General features: G+C 45.0%; 1 protein-coding gene across 2 annotated transcripts in view; it reads left to right on the top strand.

The window, feature by feature from the left end:
- Positions 1-12,486, top strand: part of ROBO4 (roundabout guidance receptor 4) — a 187,424-nt gene extending 174,938 nt beyond the window's left edge. For both annotated transcript variants that reach the window (XM_082273761.1, XM_082273762.1), the window contains exons 19-20: positions 6,577-6,770; positions 12,141-12,486. In XM_082273761.1, coding sequence (XP_082129887.1) covers positions 6,577-6,770 — 194 coding nt within the window. In that variant the 3' untranslated portion in view covers positions 12,141-12,486. The remainder of the gene's footprint in view (positions 1-6,576; positions 6,771-12,140) is intronic.
- The last annotated feature ends 3,253 nt before the right edge of the window (positions 12,487-15,739 follow it).

The raw sequence follows: 15,739 nt of genomic DNA on the forward strand, positions 1-15,739 counted from the left end.
AACAGCTGGCAGAGCTCAAAAAGATCGGGATTATCCGAGAATCCAGGAGCCCGTATGCTTCCCCGATAGTGGTAGTCCGGAAGAAAAATGGATCTTTGAGGCTTTGTATCGACTACCGAACGCTGAACAGAAGAACCATCCCAGACCAGTATACCACTCCTCGAATCGAAGATGCCCTACAGAGTCTGTCAGGGGCGAAGTGGTTCAGTGTGATGGACTTAAAGAGTGGGTATTATCAGATCCCCATGCACCCTGAAGATCGGGAGAAAACAGCCTTCATCACCCCTGTGGGGTTCTTTGAGTTCAATCGCATGCCTCAGGGGTTGTCCGGGGCCCCTGCTACCTTCCAAAGGCTGATGGAGAGGACCGTTGGAGATATGAATTTGATAGAGGTACTGGTATACTTGGATGATGTTATCGTGTTTGGCAGAACTTTGGAAGAACATGAGGAGAGGTTGGAAAAGGTCTTGAAGAGGCTACATGAAGAAGGTCTGAAACTTTCTCCTGAGAAGTGCCAATTCTATCAGTCCTCGGTCCATTACCTGGGCCATATCGTGTCTGAAGAAGGGGTGGCCACTGACCCGGACAAGCTGGATGCTGTTGCTTCCTGGCCGAGACCCACAAATGTGACCGAACTCCGGTCATTCTTGGGCTTTTGCTCCTATTACAGGAGGTTTGTGGAGGGGTTCGCCCAGATTGCCCGACCCCTAAATGAGCTCCTGAAGAATGAAGAAGATGATGTCCCTGAGTTGGTAAAGCCGGCGAAGTCCACCATGGGCCCCCGGAAGGCTAAGGAATCCATCCAGGATCAGTGGACCCCGGAATGCGAAGGGGCCTTTGTCCAGCTGAAGGAAACCCTAACCACTGCCCCTGTGTTGGCCTATGCGGACCCCACAAAACCATATGAACTGCATGTTGATGCCAGCCGAGATGGGCTGGGGGGGGTACTTTATCAGGAGCATGAGGGTCATCTGCGACCTGTTGCCTATGTGAGCAGAAGCCTACTGCCTGCTGAAAGGAATTATCCTACTCACAAACTTGAATTCTTGGCCTTGAAGTGGGCAGTGGTTGACAAATTGAAAGACTACCTGTACGGAGCTGAATTCATTGTCAAGACAGATAATAATCCCCTCACCTATCTGTTGACTACGGCCAAGCTGGATGCAGCAGGACATCGATGGTTGGCTGCCCTCTCTAGCTTCAATTTTGGCCTGAAGTATCGGCCAGGAATCGGAAATAGGGATGCAGATGCCCTATCCAGAAGGTTGCATGTTCCACAGGAACCTGCGGAAGAATGGACTCATTTGGCTCCAGAAGGGGTGCGTGCCCTATATCAGGGAACTGAATTTCGATCCCGAGGAGGGTCAAGAGCAGAAGAGATTGGGGTTTCGGCTATCGGAGTACCCAAATGCTACTGCCAGGTGACCCAGGTTGAAGGGGAGGGTTTGCCCCGGCTGTCCAAAAGGGACTTGCGGAAGGAGCAGTTGGAAGACCCTTTGGGAAAACTTCTTTTGGAAGCCTTGGAGATCCAGAGCCCTGAGTTGCTTCTAACTGACTCCCCTCAGGGGGCCCGTCTGTTACATAGAGAGTGGACCCGGTTACAGATCAGAGAAGGAGTGGCCTACCGGAGAGGTCCATCTGAAGATCTGGAGGAGAAGTGGCAACTGTTCTTACCAGCTAAATACAGAGAGGGAGTTCTGGCCTCTCTTCATGATAATCATGGCCATCTGGGGCCCGAAAGAACCTTTCAGCTTGTCAGGGACAGGTTCTACTGGCCTTGTATGAGGGCCGAAGTTGAAGGATACTGTCATTCTTGTGTCCGGTGTATACAGAGGAAGACTCTGCCACGTCAAGCAGCCCCAATGGGCCATCTACAAAGTCAGGGACCCATGGAGCTGGTGTGCATTGATTTCCTTTGCTTAGAGCCTGATCTGAGTGGCCAGGGGAATGTCCTTGTGGTAACAGACCATTTTACCAGATATGCTCAAGCATTCCCAACAAGGGATCAGAAGGCCTCAACGGTAGCCAAAGTTCTTGTAGAGAAGTTCTTTGTACATTATGGGTTACCACAACGCCTCCATTCTGATCAGGGAAGGGACTTTGAAAGCAGACTGATCAAGAGACTGTTAGATATGTTAGGCATTCAAAAGACTAGAACCACTCCCTACCATCCACAGGGGGATGCCCAGCCTGAACGATTTAACAGGACTCTTTTGGATATGTTGGGGACTTTGAGCTCAGAGAAGAAACAGCATTGGGGCAAGCACGTAGCTGCCATTGTGCATGCCTACAACAGCACTGTCAGTGATGCTACTGGATATTCCCCTTATCGGCTGATGTTTGGAAGGGAGGCTCGGTTGCCAGTGGATTTGGCCTTTGGCATTTCGCCTGATCATACCTCTTCAGCATCGCATAGAGGATATGTGGACCGACTGCGGAAGAGTCTGAAAGCGGCCTATGACAAGGCTCAGGCCACATCTGATCAACGTGGACTGCGGAATAAAAAAAATTTCGACCTAAAAGTTCGGATCCATGACCTGCAACCAGGGGACAGGGTTTTGTTGAGAAACTTGGGTGTCCCGGGAAAACACAAGTTGGCAGACCGCTGGAAGTCCCAACCTTATGTTATCTGCAAGCAACTGCCAAACCTTCCTGTGTACCAAATTCGGCCTGAAGGAAGTGTGGGTCCATTGAAGGCTTGGCATCGGAACCATTTGCTGCCTCTCTCTGAAGCGGTTCGTATGCCCCCTGTGGAAGACTTGTCAGAGGCCCCTTCGACTTCTCGCCGGTCCAGACCAGTTACCAGATCTCAGACGACGCTCCCAGATGAGGGAGAGGGAAGTTCTCCATCTGAAGATTTGGAAGATGAAGAGGAGGTACCCGACTGGTTGTGGTCATCTCAGTTGCCAGAACCCACACCTGCCTCCCTGTCTTCATCTGACTTGGCTGATAGAGGAGCCCTTCGGGCAGAAGCCCCTGAATTCATACCCTTTCATATGCTTCCAGAAGAAGCAGCTGAGGATGAAGATCCTGAGGAGGAGGTTGCACCCTTCTCTGAAGAAGAACTGACCTCTCTTGAACCATCAGGTTCCTCTGTGTTGGAACATGAGGAGGGGGACATTGAAGAATCCTCAGAAGTGCCTGATCCTAGCACCTCTGAGAGCATGCCTCCACGGGAACAGAGGGAAAGGAGAGTCATTCACCCACCTAAGAGACTGACCTATGATCAATTGGGTGAATGTTCGGAAGAAGCTGTTTTTACCTCCAAAAGATCTCCTGACCAGCCTAGTTCCTCCACTGTAGATTTGGTGGGGGACAACCCTAGCTCACCCCCAGGCACAACTGTACAAGCCACCCAAGTTTTGGGGGGTCTGTGAGAGATCATGAGAACAAAGTATTGAAGTAGAAAACGTTTGCATTTAAGTTTGTACATAAGGATATTGGGTTTGGCCATTATAATAAGCACAGTTTTTGATGTTCACAATTTGGTTTACTTTGTGAGTTAATGTTTGCGCACATTTTGTTGCTCTGACCTCACTATATGTTTTTTTCTCTTTCTCACCTTTTGATGTTTTTTTTTCAACACAAACTTTAAGATGTAAGTGTTTAAGAAATTGCAAAGGCACATGTGCTTTTTAAAGGAGCACTATATAAAAGCACTAGAAATCAGCACTATATTAACACTGTAGAAATCACTTATTTGTTTATTAATTGCACTTTATCGTTTTACTGTTGCACTGCTATTAGAATACAAAATTGGATGTATTCAGATTGACTTATTTCAGCAAAATGTTAATGTTTTTGTTGTATAATGCCAACCTATGCACTAGGGTACATACTGTTGACCTCTTTGGGGACCAAAGTTTCTCAAGTGGGGGGAGTGTGTAGCGGGGTTAAACATGCCTAAAGACACTGTTTGATATGTGGGAAGGAACTAGGCTCCCTCTAGTGGTAGCTGCATGGAATTTCCCGGGCTGTGACTTCCTTTTCACAAGATGAAGAAACTACATCTCCCAGGCTGCTTTGCAAGATCCAGGAACTAGGCTCCCTCTAGTGGTAGCTGCATGGAATTTCCCGGGCTGTGACTTCCTTTTCACAAGATGAAGAAACTACATCTCCCAGGCTGCTTTGCAAGATCCAGGGTGCACGGCTGCACCGCACGGCACTATGGGGGAGGTTATTTAAAGGAAGAGAGAAGCGCGCGACGGGGGGGCCTTTCTGCGCTGGACTCTGAGGAACCAGCGAGCGAGAGTGAAGGACTGACACTGGATATTGGGCCAGAGCCTTTTAGCCTGGAGGGACGACGTGGAACCGTCCCATCTCAAGCACGAGGCACATTCCTGGAGGTCATACTGCTGTTTGCCGAGACCGGAAGTCATCCGCCAGAAGGACCCCGCGCGGCTGGCATATAGCCAAAGGACTGAGACCGCAGTGGAAGCGCGCGAAGGAGAAACTTCTGTTGGTGAGAGGGCACATGCCCAATAACTGACTTTATCTGCTGAAGAGACAGTTTTATCTACAGATAGCGGTAGCGCAGCAGGAGGTGATAAAACCCCGGGGTTTATCACCATACTCTCTCAGGAGACTCATAGACAAACAATAAGGTCTGTAAAGGAGTCGCCAGAGGCTTATCTCTCTCGCAGAAGTTATTGCTCAGTTACGCAGACACCCTGCGGTGACAACTAACAGCTCGTTGTTTTTTCTCTCTTGATCTTTATTCCTAATCTGGATTACAAATGAGCTCTATTCAATAACCTTGCTAGCGAAGATCAACAAGAAAGAAGAGAACTCTGGGGGAGGGACTCAGATAGGCCCACCTACCTGGTACTGTGTCTAGCCTTAATGCAGGAGGAGTGTGGGGGTATTCTTTTACCTTTTTAAAGCTGTTTTAAATAACCTTTTATGGACTTGTATTGTATTGTATTGTATCTCCCCTATTCAATTTGATACATAGTAAACTAAGTTTGGTTAATTACAATCTTGTGCGTTGTTCCATTGTGTCACCCAGAAGGACTACTATTCAAGAAGGTAACAAGGTATTGTTGCATAGTGAAGTATTGTATTCCAACCTGTGTATCTATTTGATAGTCCAGTCCTATTCTGGGTCAGTTGTGCCTGAGGAGGGATCGAGCCAATTTGATTGGGTTGTTAGGCAGGGTGTAGACCCAATAATATAATCAGCAGCTCCTGCGGGGGTGGTGCTACACTATAAAACCACTCTAAAATTTGACAGCAATAGTCCAGGTACTAGTAAGTCCGTAGTGACTAAAGGGCCTAAAAAGGAGGGTGGTCCCACAATGGAAAAAACCCTCCCTAAATTAGGGGAGCAAAAAGTGACTTGAGTGCAGGTGCTCTAACGGAGAATTTTGGAGGTGCTCGGATGTCAGTGACCATTCAGTGCTCCCCGCACCCCTTGGACCGCACTCACCAGAGTTGATCACCCCTGCAGGGGTATCAGGCCTTGGATATATAATCCTGGGGTCCCCTTCTCTGGTTGTTAGGGTAACTGTGTGCTTCAGTATTCTGCCCGAGTCCTGCGTGCCAAGGTCCTTGGGATTGGGGTCCACCGGTACACGGGTATATATGGGGGAAGAAGGCTCACATAGAGTAGTACCGCTTTTAAAATTGCTTTATTCATATCAAAAAAAGGGTACTCACAAACATAAAGAGAATAATCGGCATGTAAACAGCGATAGTTGCGCACTTCCGGGACGCCGTGCGTTCCACGGACCGGATGTGCGTTCCACTTGGGCGGATGTGACGCGATGACGCTCTACGTACGTTTCGTCGGAGTGACGTCTTCAGGAGTAGCCTGGCTTCTTGCCTGGTTTTATAGGTTTTTATATACTTACGTATTATATAGTTTCATGTCAATTTATGATGCTATTTATTGTATAGTTACACCGTTTAAGGATTTTCACAGTTCACCTATGTGGTATTGTATGTTTTTAGGTGGATCCAACTGATTTTTACCAATTTTTATCTATTTATCAGGTTGATACCACTCACATCTTTTCATACTTTTTATTCACACTGCATTTTCACCTAATTTATTCCTATTTATATTTGAAGTTGTTTCAGCACTATTGTGAACCCCTCACAGGGTTGGATCGCCTATTATTGTTGTACTCACTATATACTTTTCACCAGTCACACATATGATGCACTTGACACTTTTATTAATTTAATATTCACATTGGAGACACACACTTATTTAATATACATTTAGCATCGTTGAAAGACACACGGAACAATTAGTACATTCTGGCAGCGCCATACACCTTTTTTTTTTTTTTCTTACATTCAGCGTTCAGCCTGCTCATTAACGGTTCAAATCTCCCCCAGTTCCTTCTGAATTAGCCGAGATTCGAACCGTGTATGGCTGGCAGTTTTCTCTGTATAGTAATAATAGTGTGTGACTGTAGTGGGACATCAGAGTGTAAGCTCCTCTGGCACACAGATTGATGTGAATGGCCCAGTATTGTCTGTGCAGACAATGTTAGTGCTGTATAATGTTATGTAATGAAAATATTTTATACCTAAATGTAATTATTTTTGTATACTTTTTTTGCTCAGATTTCTCACCATCTGCATCCCCTTTGGATGGAGCGTTAGCTCCGCAGAACCAGGGTGAAGGCACCGATCAGAACAGGAAGGCTAAAGTGAATCCACTGCCAGTTCTAGATTGGAACATTGATTGGATGGATGAAATGGAGGCCAAGTACAAGCAGAGGAGTCAGACCAGGGCTCTGTACCCCTTCAATAAATAGGTGAGTGGGACAAGACTTTCTAGTTTTACTGGGCACCTCAATCAAGATAAAGTTCTGTTACTCTGTTACTGGCACTCTCACAACTCTTTACTGTTAATATTAATAATAATAATAATAATAATTAGGGATTGACCGATTATGGGCAAAGCTGATATATTGAGGGCCGAGATTCACTTTTCCCGATATTTCGAAATCGGCCCCGGAGGTTACCGATATTGCCGATATTTCGGAAAGTGCTTGTACCGGAGTGATGCCTGCAGCTAGAGGCATCACCTCGGTATCGGCGTCCATAGCAACGGTCGGCTGTCTTGTAATGACAACCGATGCAGCTGAGAAGCTGCTCAGCTGTCATTACAAGGAGCGGGAGGGGACGTCACCCCCCTCCCGCCACATTCCGCGGCTCGACTCGGTCTCCTATCCCACTGGGAGACCCGGGCAACCATACTGCGCCCCCGCCGAAGACCCAATCAAAGCCGCGTTCGGCTCTGATCGGGTCTCCATGTAAAAACCGCCTGGCGCCAGATTAAAAAAAAATGACAGCATTTAAAACAGTCAAACTTGGCTTTTTGCATGCTTTTAAGTGCAGAGGAGGGGTTTGGGGTCTTTTAGACCCCCAGATCCCATCACAAAAGTACCTGTCAAAAAAACAAAAAAACATTTTTTTTAAATGTACAAAAATATCGGCCAATACTGATATGCATTGGCCAAACTATCGGTATCAGTATCGGCAACGAAAAACCCATATCGGTCGATCACTAATAATAATACTGGAACTTGAATAATGGAGGTGACCTTGGCACACATACCCTTAAGATCAGTTTGTGAGATCAACCAGCAACCTCAATTCAAAGTGATTATCTTATTATTGTTCTCATTATGGATGTTGGATAAAAATCATAGAGCTCTGTACAGCCTACCTGTAGATGACTGGTCTTACTTGGCGCTCCTATTACCTGAATAAGGATGTGGTCTTCTGATGGGCTATTCCTTTATCATGATTAGAAAGGCAGCAGCCTAGGTTTAAAAACGGATCCACACACCACACTTGTGTCACGGGTTCACCTACTCAAGGAGAACACCCCCTTCTTTGGATTTACATTAGAATCAATTCTAATTGCTATTTGTCCATTGCTACCACATACAGTATCTACCAGATCCTTTGAACATGCCAAGGGATTGACACCCCAGGAGTCAGCTCCATCTTTCCTTGCATGTCATAATCCTTGCCTCTTCTGGGGGTGTCTAATTACTGCCTGTGCTGGCCCAGCTTCTTGACCCCTCACCTTACACACAACCTTCTCTATAGTTGTCAGGAATGGGAGTGGATAGTATAAAGTGTCACTTGAGTCCCCAATCTTAGCCTGCTTGTGCTTTTAATATCACATCCAAGATGGGGGCACCCAGCAGCAGTCTCAGGGCTTTTGGATGTTTACACAAGGGAGGATTTCCTAGGTACATCATATACATAGTATACTAAAATGTATTACTCCATGAGATGTGCTGCCAGTATTTGAAAGTGAAAGGTTCAAGTTAAAGCGGAGTTCCACCCAAAAGTGGAACTTCCGCTTTAGGGAGTCCTGACCCCCTGACATGCCACATTTGGCATGTCATTTTTTTGGGGGGGGGAGCGGGTACCTAGTTTTGACAGGTACCCGCTCCCATTTCCGCTTGGAGCGCCGCGGGCCCTGAACGGAAGTTCTCCTCTTCCCCTCCCTCCCTGCAATCTTCTGGGACACGTTTGAGGTCCCAGAAGATTGCCGGCCAATCACGGCGCGCAGCGCGACTCGCACCTGGCTGTGAAGCCGCAAACTGTCACAGCCGGGTGCCCACAGCAGTGATGCCGGCGCCGAGGGAGAGGATCGAGGCTTCGGGCGGCCGCATCGCTGGACCGTTGGACAGGTGAGTGAAATGGCTGGAACTCCGCTTTAAAATCATTTGTAAAGGTGTCAGGTACCATGTTAGCAGTAAAAGTGGCAGTTGGTTGTAGTCACCTTGTCTTTCAGTTAGTTATTTTCAACCACTTCCATACTGGGTCATGTCTGGCACTCTGCTCCTACATGTAAAAATCATCATTTTTATGCTAGAAAATTACTCAGTTCCCCCGAAACATTATGTATATATATTTTTAGCAGAGACCCTAGGGAATAAAACGGCGGTCATTGCAACTTTTTATGTCACACGGTATTAGCGCAGAAAATTTTTCAAACTTGTTTTGTTTTCATTTTTAAAACTATATATTTTTTTTTATTGTTTATTTTATTTAAATTTTTTTATTTTTATACTTTCCCTTTCCCTAAAATAAAAAAAATATATCTGAATGATGCATGCAGCTGCACCCATCATTCAGATATCCCCACCTAAAGCCCAGGACGTCATATGACGTACTGCGGTATGGAAGTGGTTAAATGATTATGCAGACACAGAGTAGCTCTTCAGACTTCAGAACAGTAGCTTATAGAGTGCAAATGTTTTCCTTCCACCTATCAATACTTCCAGCAGCAGAAACAATATATATATATATATATATAATATAACAATGGCATCACTCTGCCAAACTGCATTCCTATCACCCATTCCGCACCTTCACTTGCAGCAACACATCCATATTGTTCTTCAGTGATTTGCTGTCAGTTCATCATGTAACACCTGTCTGTGGGGGGATCCTATCCAATCCCGCTGCAGGGATATAGCCAGCTGTCCCAGCTCTCACCTCCACTCCTATCATGAAATCAATATGGAAGCACTCCACACGTCTTCTGGGGGAATTCACATTACAGGGGTAGCTAATGGTCTGTAATGCATTACTGGTCCACCATCAGCTGCAACAAGGAACTACAACTCTCAGTGCACCCTGCCAGCATCTGACTGTTATTTAACCCTTCCAGCTGGCTGTACATACAGTATCTCACAAAAGTGAGTACACCCCTCACATTTTTGTAAATATTTTATTATATCGTTTAATGTGACAACTCTGAAGATATGACACTTTGCTACAATGTAAAGTAGTCAGTGTACAGCTTGTACAACAGTGTAACTTTGCTGTCCCCTCAAAATAACTCAACACACAGCCATTAATGTCTAAACTGCTGGCAACAAAAGTGAGTACACCCCTAAGTGAAAATGTCCAAATTGGGCCCAATTAGCCATTTTCCCTCCCCGGTGTCATGTGACCCATTAGTGTTACAAGGTCTCAGGTGTGAATGGGGAGTAGGTGTGTTAAATTTGGTGTTATCACTCTCACTCTCTCATACTGGTCACTGGAAGTTCAACATGGCACCTCATGGCAAAGAACTCTCTGAGGATCTGAAAAAAAGAATTGTTGCTCTACATAAAGATGGCATGTGTGTGTGTGTATATACCCCTCCACAGAAGTTCTGATGTTATGCCTGCCTCCAAAGACACCCAAAAAAACGCCAGCTACAAAAACGCCCAGGTGTGTTTTTGCAGCAGGCGTTTTTTTTGGGCATTTTTGGGGGGTCTTTGGAGGCAGGCAAAACATCTGAAATTCTGTATAGGGGTATATATACACACACACTTATATGTATTTATACACATACACACATATAGGTGTTATAGCAGAGAAGCCATATGGGTGTTAATTATTTCATTAGCGCAAGCATAGTGTTCTGCTACTTTCACACCTATATATGTGTATATATACATACATGTGTGTGTGTGTGTATATATACCCCTACACAGAAGTTCAGATGTCATGCCTGACTCCAAACATGTCCTCAAAAAAGCCCTATAAACGCCTGCAGCAAAAAGCAGGGTGACAGGGGCGAAGCCATATCCCTGTTCTATAAGTGTTCTAAGAGAAACGATCTTTTGTCTATAGCGGTCACCCTGAAATGGAAGGGTTTTGTCACCCTGCCATAGCAGTCAGTCAGTTAACCCTACACTACACTACGGTCCCCTTACACTTAACACTTTCCCTACAGAAACTAGATTATTAAATCTAACTATAGTGGAAAATAGTACCCTAACTACACTAGATATCCCTTTCCTCACACTAATAATTGCTAAATGACACTTTGAAGCAGAAGTAACAGAACTGCTTCCACTCTCTTCCACGTCCCTGTATTACAATGCTAGGAATTTGGCGGGCTATCTTATATACTGGGGGGCGTATTCACTAATGATTGGCCTCTGGACCCCCTAGTCACTCCAATCACATTCCTAGCATTCTCCTGCCCCCTCAATTGGCTTTCTGGTCCAATCACGGGCTTTTAAAGCCCATTTCCTGTCCCATTGCATTTTGGTCGGTTCTGGTTGCCGAATTCCGAACTTTTTCAGCAAAAAGTTTGGAATTCGGCCGAACCTCGAACAGTCAATGTTCGGGTCGAACCGATGGTCGACCCGAACCGTTCGATCATCCCTAATGATCATAAGCTGGTAGGACAGGCTTCTGATCATGTGATCATTGTGAATGCATGATCCATTAGCCCAGAAAACACTTTGTTCCAGCTTTCTGATTTAAAATTAGAATTACGTTAGAGTTATTATGAACACATGCAAAATGCACTGAATCTGCAATAAATACAAAAAATGCATTTTAATTAGTGCATTTTTGTCCATATTTCCCATATGCCTGCAGGAAGAGAACATATGTAAAATTCATCTTGCAGCACATTTTTAGCTCAAAGCAGAACAGGTCCTAAATTGATTTAGTTGTTTTTTTTTTTTTTTATTATTCTAAGCACTAAAGTTGAATTCCAGGTATGTTTTATTTGTTTTTTTGCATAGCTGCATTGCTTCAGCTTGGACCAATATAAACATTTCATACCTGTGGGATCCCTGTGGAAGCGTAATTTGACTGTAGTAGCAGCCACTACTACAGTAGTCTTCTGGGTTCCATGACAAGCGGCTGTCCTGCTGCATAATGAACCCAGGGGGCTGCCTACTCAGCGTGGGTGCAATTCAGAAACCGGCCTGTATTCATCTCAATAAATACAAGCTGTTCTCTGATTGGACGGGGTAGAGAGGCAGGGTGGTGAGGTCAGAATCTCCACCTCGCTCAATCAGAGAACTCCTTGTATTCATTGGGTAAAATGAAAAGTGTTCCTAAAATGGCGCCCATGCAGAGCGCCCCCTGTGTTCAGTATGCAGCAGGGCAGCTGTGCAGCACAGGACCTGGAAGGCAATGAGAACCACTGTAGTAGCGATTGCCACTACATTGATTCTCCGCTTTCAGAGGAACCGGCCAGGCTCGGAATATACATACTTACATTCGTCCAAGCTGGACCTATGTAACTATGTAATAAAAATCCATACCTGTAATACAGGTTTTTTTATTGAATTGTAGCTTTTTCAAAACTGAGCCCACGGAAGCTTGCTATATATTTATGAAATCTTGTTCTGTTGTTTCAGAAAGAACAATTGAAATAATAGTTTTCAGTTCCTCAAGCAAGATCGTCTGGCTGGCAATCTCGAGACCACAGATTCCAGTTTACCATCCCGATGGAACCCATCGTCCAAACCAGACAGTTAACAGAAGTGAACTCGGCATGTTCTGTAATGCCCTTGCTTGTGCCATGGGGTATTTACTGTATTAAAGAAAAAGAGAAAAACTTTGCTTTATGAAACCACCTAAGGCATGAAACATGGAGCATGCAAGTTGTTCAGTCTGTGCGTATGTGACTTTTGCATGATATCACTTCAATATGTTATAGAATCCTAAAATAACGATATAGTGTCAAGTTCCTGAAGCTGTATTTCCCTTAAGCGCCGGTTCACACTACCGCAACGCTACTTTGGGTGGCGACCTCAGAGGTCGCGGTGCGAGCAGCGCGCCGCGACCTCGGAGCGGCCGCCACGGACTTCATAACATTGAAGTCTATGGCGGTCACCTCCTGGTCGCCCCAAAGAAGCTCCGGACCCTTTTTCTAGGTCGGAGCGACTTGTGTCGCTCCTATTAGAACGGGTCCGTAGCTTCCCTATGGGAGGCGACCTGCAGTGACCTGTGAGGCTACCAGGTCGCCTCACAGGTCGCCCTAGTGTGAACCGGCACTTAAAGAGCAATTCCAGGCTTTATCTAATAAGTGAAAAATGCTATATAGCATACTCTGCAACCATGCTAAAATCAGAAACTTCAAATTTGGTTCCTTATAATCAACTGCTGCCAGAATCCAGAGGAAACCTTGCAGGGTCATTGGGGTGTGTTTGGGAGTTCCTCCCTACTTTTGGAGCTGGGGGTTCACAGATCACTATTTAACTGACAAAAGTGACTACAGCAATGACTGGACTCCTTTACAGAGGAGGTAGGCTGTGCCTAAAAGGTTTAACTCTACATGGAGTGTACATTTATTACACAGCTGTGTCCATTGGCATGCAGTGTTTTGCAATAATAGACTTTTATTCTAAAAGAAGGAATAATTGTACCTTTTCTTTTTTGTCTTAGATGATTTAGTAATTTTTTCCTAACAAAATCTATATATTTGTAGAAAGGACTTACATTTAAAATCGCTCAGTGGTAGCACTAAATTTACAGTTCTAAATAAATTAGTTTTATAGTACATTCAGATCAGATTATTTATTTTTTTAAGATCTGAATACACAATTGTAAGATTTTTATCTGACAAGTGTCAAAATAATCCATGCACAGGAAAAAACAGCAAAAAAACCCATTATTTTAAAGGGGAAGAACTAAAAAAAAGAAAAAAAAAAAAAAGACCACAGGCATACTGACAACTAGTCGTTTGCCATCTGCCTACTGTTTTAGGGCACAGCTTTTACAGTACAGGTCCTCTTTAACTGTCTTTTCCATACAACACATTACTGCATTTTGCTGAAGAATCCTGATAGAGAAAAACAGAGAATGAACAGGTTGCATAAAAAATGATTTTACAGCCATTTACTGTCCCCATAGAAAGCAATAGGCTTTCATTTTTCTAAATACCCTCTACATCTATTTCAGTGTCAGTTATTTTTTGCTGCATCCAATCCACCCTCACCACTGATCTCCAGCCAAAGGAGACATAAAAATAACCTCCATTTTGATATAAGCACAATGGTACGTGTATTGATGCGCTTAAATCCAACGCAATATAGCCGCGATCATTTCATTTCCTCACTATCCAGGACACAAGCACCCCAAAAAAAAACCCTTCATGTCTGTCACATAAAGACCCAGAAACCACGGAGCCCACGCCGCACACATGCGTGATATGGAATTCCAGATCCTTTGCACTGTAGCCAACAATGACCTCTTCTGAGTTACTAACTTACTGCAAGATTTGTAAATTGTATGCCTATAAATATAAATACTTTTATATCCTGCTGATTTTATCATAAAGTCAGTTTTCAATGCTGTGAAATTAAACCGTCAGGAGGGAAGGGATCTGAGATAACAATGTATAACATTAACAACAATGTATCCATGTCTGTGCTGTAAATAGATCATTGTAAGTACATTAGGATGATACAGATGTAGACCTGTAAATCAAGTTTTTTTAAATGTCTTGCTGATTTTTATATGGTGTGACGTCAACTCAGAAATCTAAAATGTGCAAATAAATTTTATTATATGATAGAAATGTGTTTATACTTTTTTAAAGGAGATGTGTACGAATAAAAAAAAAAAAAAAGCATTCCCCCACGAGCTCTAAGCTGGAGAACTGAGAGATCACATGACTGCTGATTGCTCAGGTCTTGGTCTGCATTGAGCACTGAGTGGTGAATGTCAGTCAACGCTCTCTGAGCTCCAACCTGGGGAGGTGGCCGGAGCCGCTGGCTCAGGCCGTCAGTGTTACACTAATGGCGCTTTTCCACTGCATGGAACCGAATGGTTCGGCTCGCTTTTGTGCTTTTCCACTGCTGGTACCGCATGGTATGGTGTAGGAACGGATCGGTACTGTACGGTACGGCGGCGCTTTTCCACTGCATGGAACCGAATGGTTCGGCTCGCTTTTGTGCTTTTTCACTGCTGGTACCGCATGGTATGGTGTAGGAACGGATCGGTACTGTACGGTACAGCGGCGCTTTTCCACTGCATGGAACCGAACGGTTCGGCTCGCTTTTGTGCTTTTCCACTGCTGGTAACGCATGGTATGGTGTAGGAACGGTTCGGTACGGTACGGCGGCGCTTTTCCACTGCATGGAACCGAACGGTGCGGCTCTCAAAAACAGTACCACCTCGATTGTGGTTCCAAGAGGTACCATACCCGGTACCATATCCCACAATCCTTTGCATGCAGTCACTACTAGCCACTGATTGGTCAGAGAATCCCACCCACCCCGTTGTTATCCCACCCACTTAACTTTAGTACTACTTTAGTGGAAAAGCAAACCATACCGTACCATACCGAACCGTTCCAACACCGTACCATGCTGTACCAGCAGTGGAAAAGCAAACCAGGCCAAGCAGGGCCGAGGAGAGCCGAGCCGGTACTTGCAGTGGAAAGAGGTACCATACCCAGTACCATATCCCACAATCCTTTGCATGCAGTCACTGCTAGCCACTGATTGGTCAGAGAATCCCACCCACCCCGTTGTTATCCCACCCACTTAACTTTAGTACTACTTTAGTGGAAAAGCAAACCATACCGTACCATACCGAACCGTTCCAACACCGTACCATGCGGTACCAGCAGTGGAAAAGCAAACCAGGCCAAGCAGGGCCGAGTAGAGCTGAGCCGGTACTTGCAGTGGAAAAGTGCCATATGAGAATGAGCCAGCTGCATTATTGTCGGGATCCTTCCAGAACCTCTGTGGCAAGTGCACTCCTGTGACCCACAAGAAAGTATGGCCAAAAAATCTTTGGCCATACTTCTCTTTTAAGGAGCATAAAAAGAATATTGATATCAGAAAGTTCTGCGGTAACACAAATGGAGCACTGTTTGTAAAATGTGAAGGAGGCCACGGAGAGGTAGAGTCCATTTACAGATGTGCAGACCTGTATCTGACACCCGGCACACATTTAGAGAAGTCGTCCTTCATCAGGGTTCAAAGGAACTCTAAGCCTCTTCCAG

The sequence above is a fragment of the Pelophylax lessonae genome (assembly GCF_965119305.1).
Source record: "Pelophylax lessonae genome assembly, chromosome: 12".
Classification (NCBI taxonomy): domain Eukaryota; kingdom Metazoa; phylum Chordata; class Amphibia; order Anura; family Ranidae; genus Pelophylax; species Pelophylax lessonae.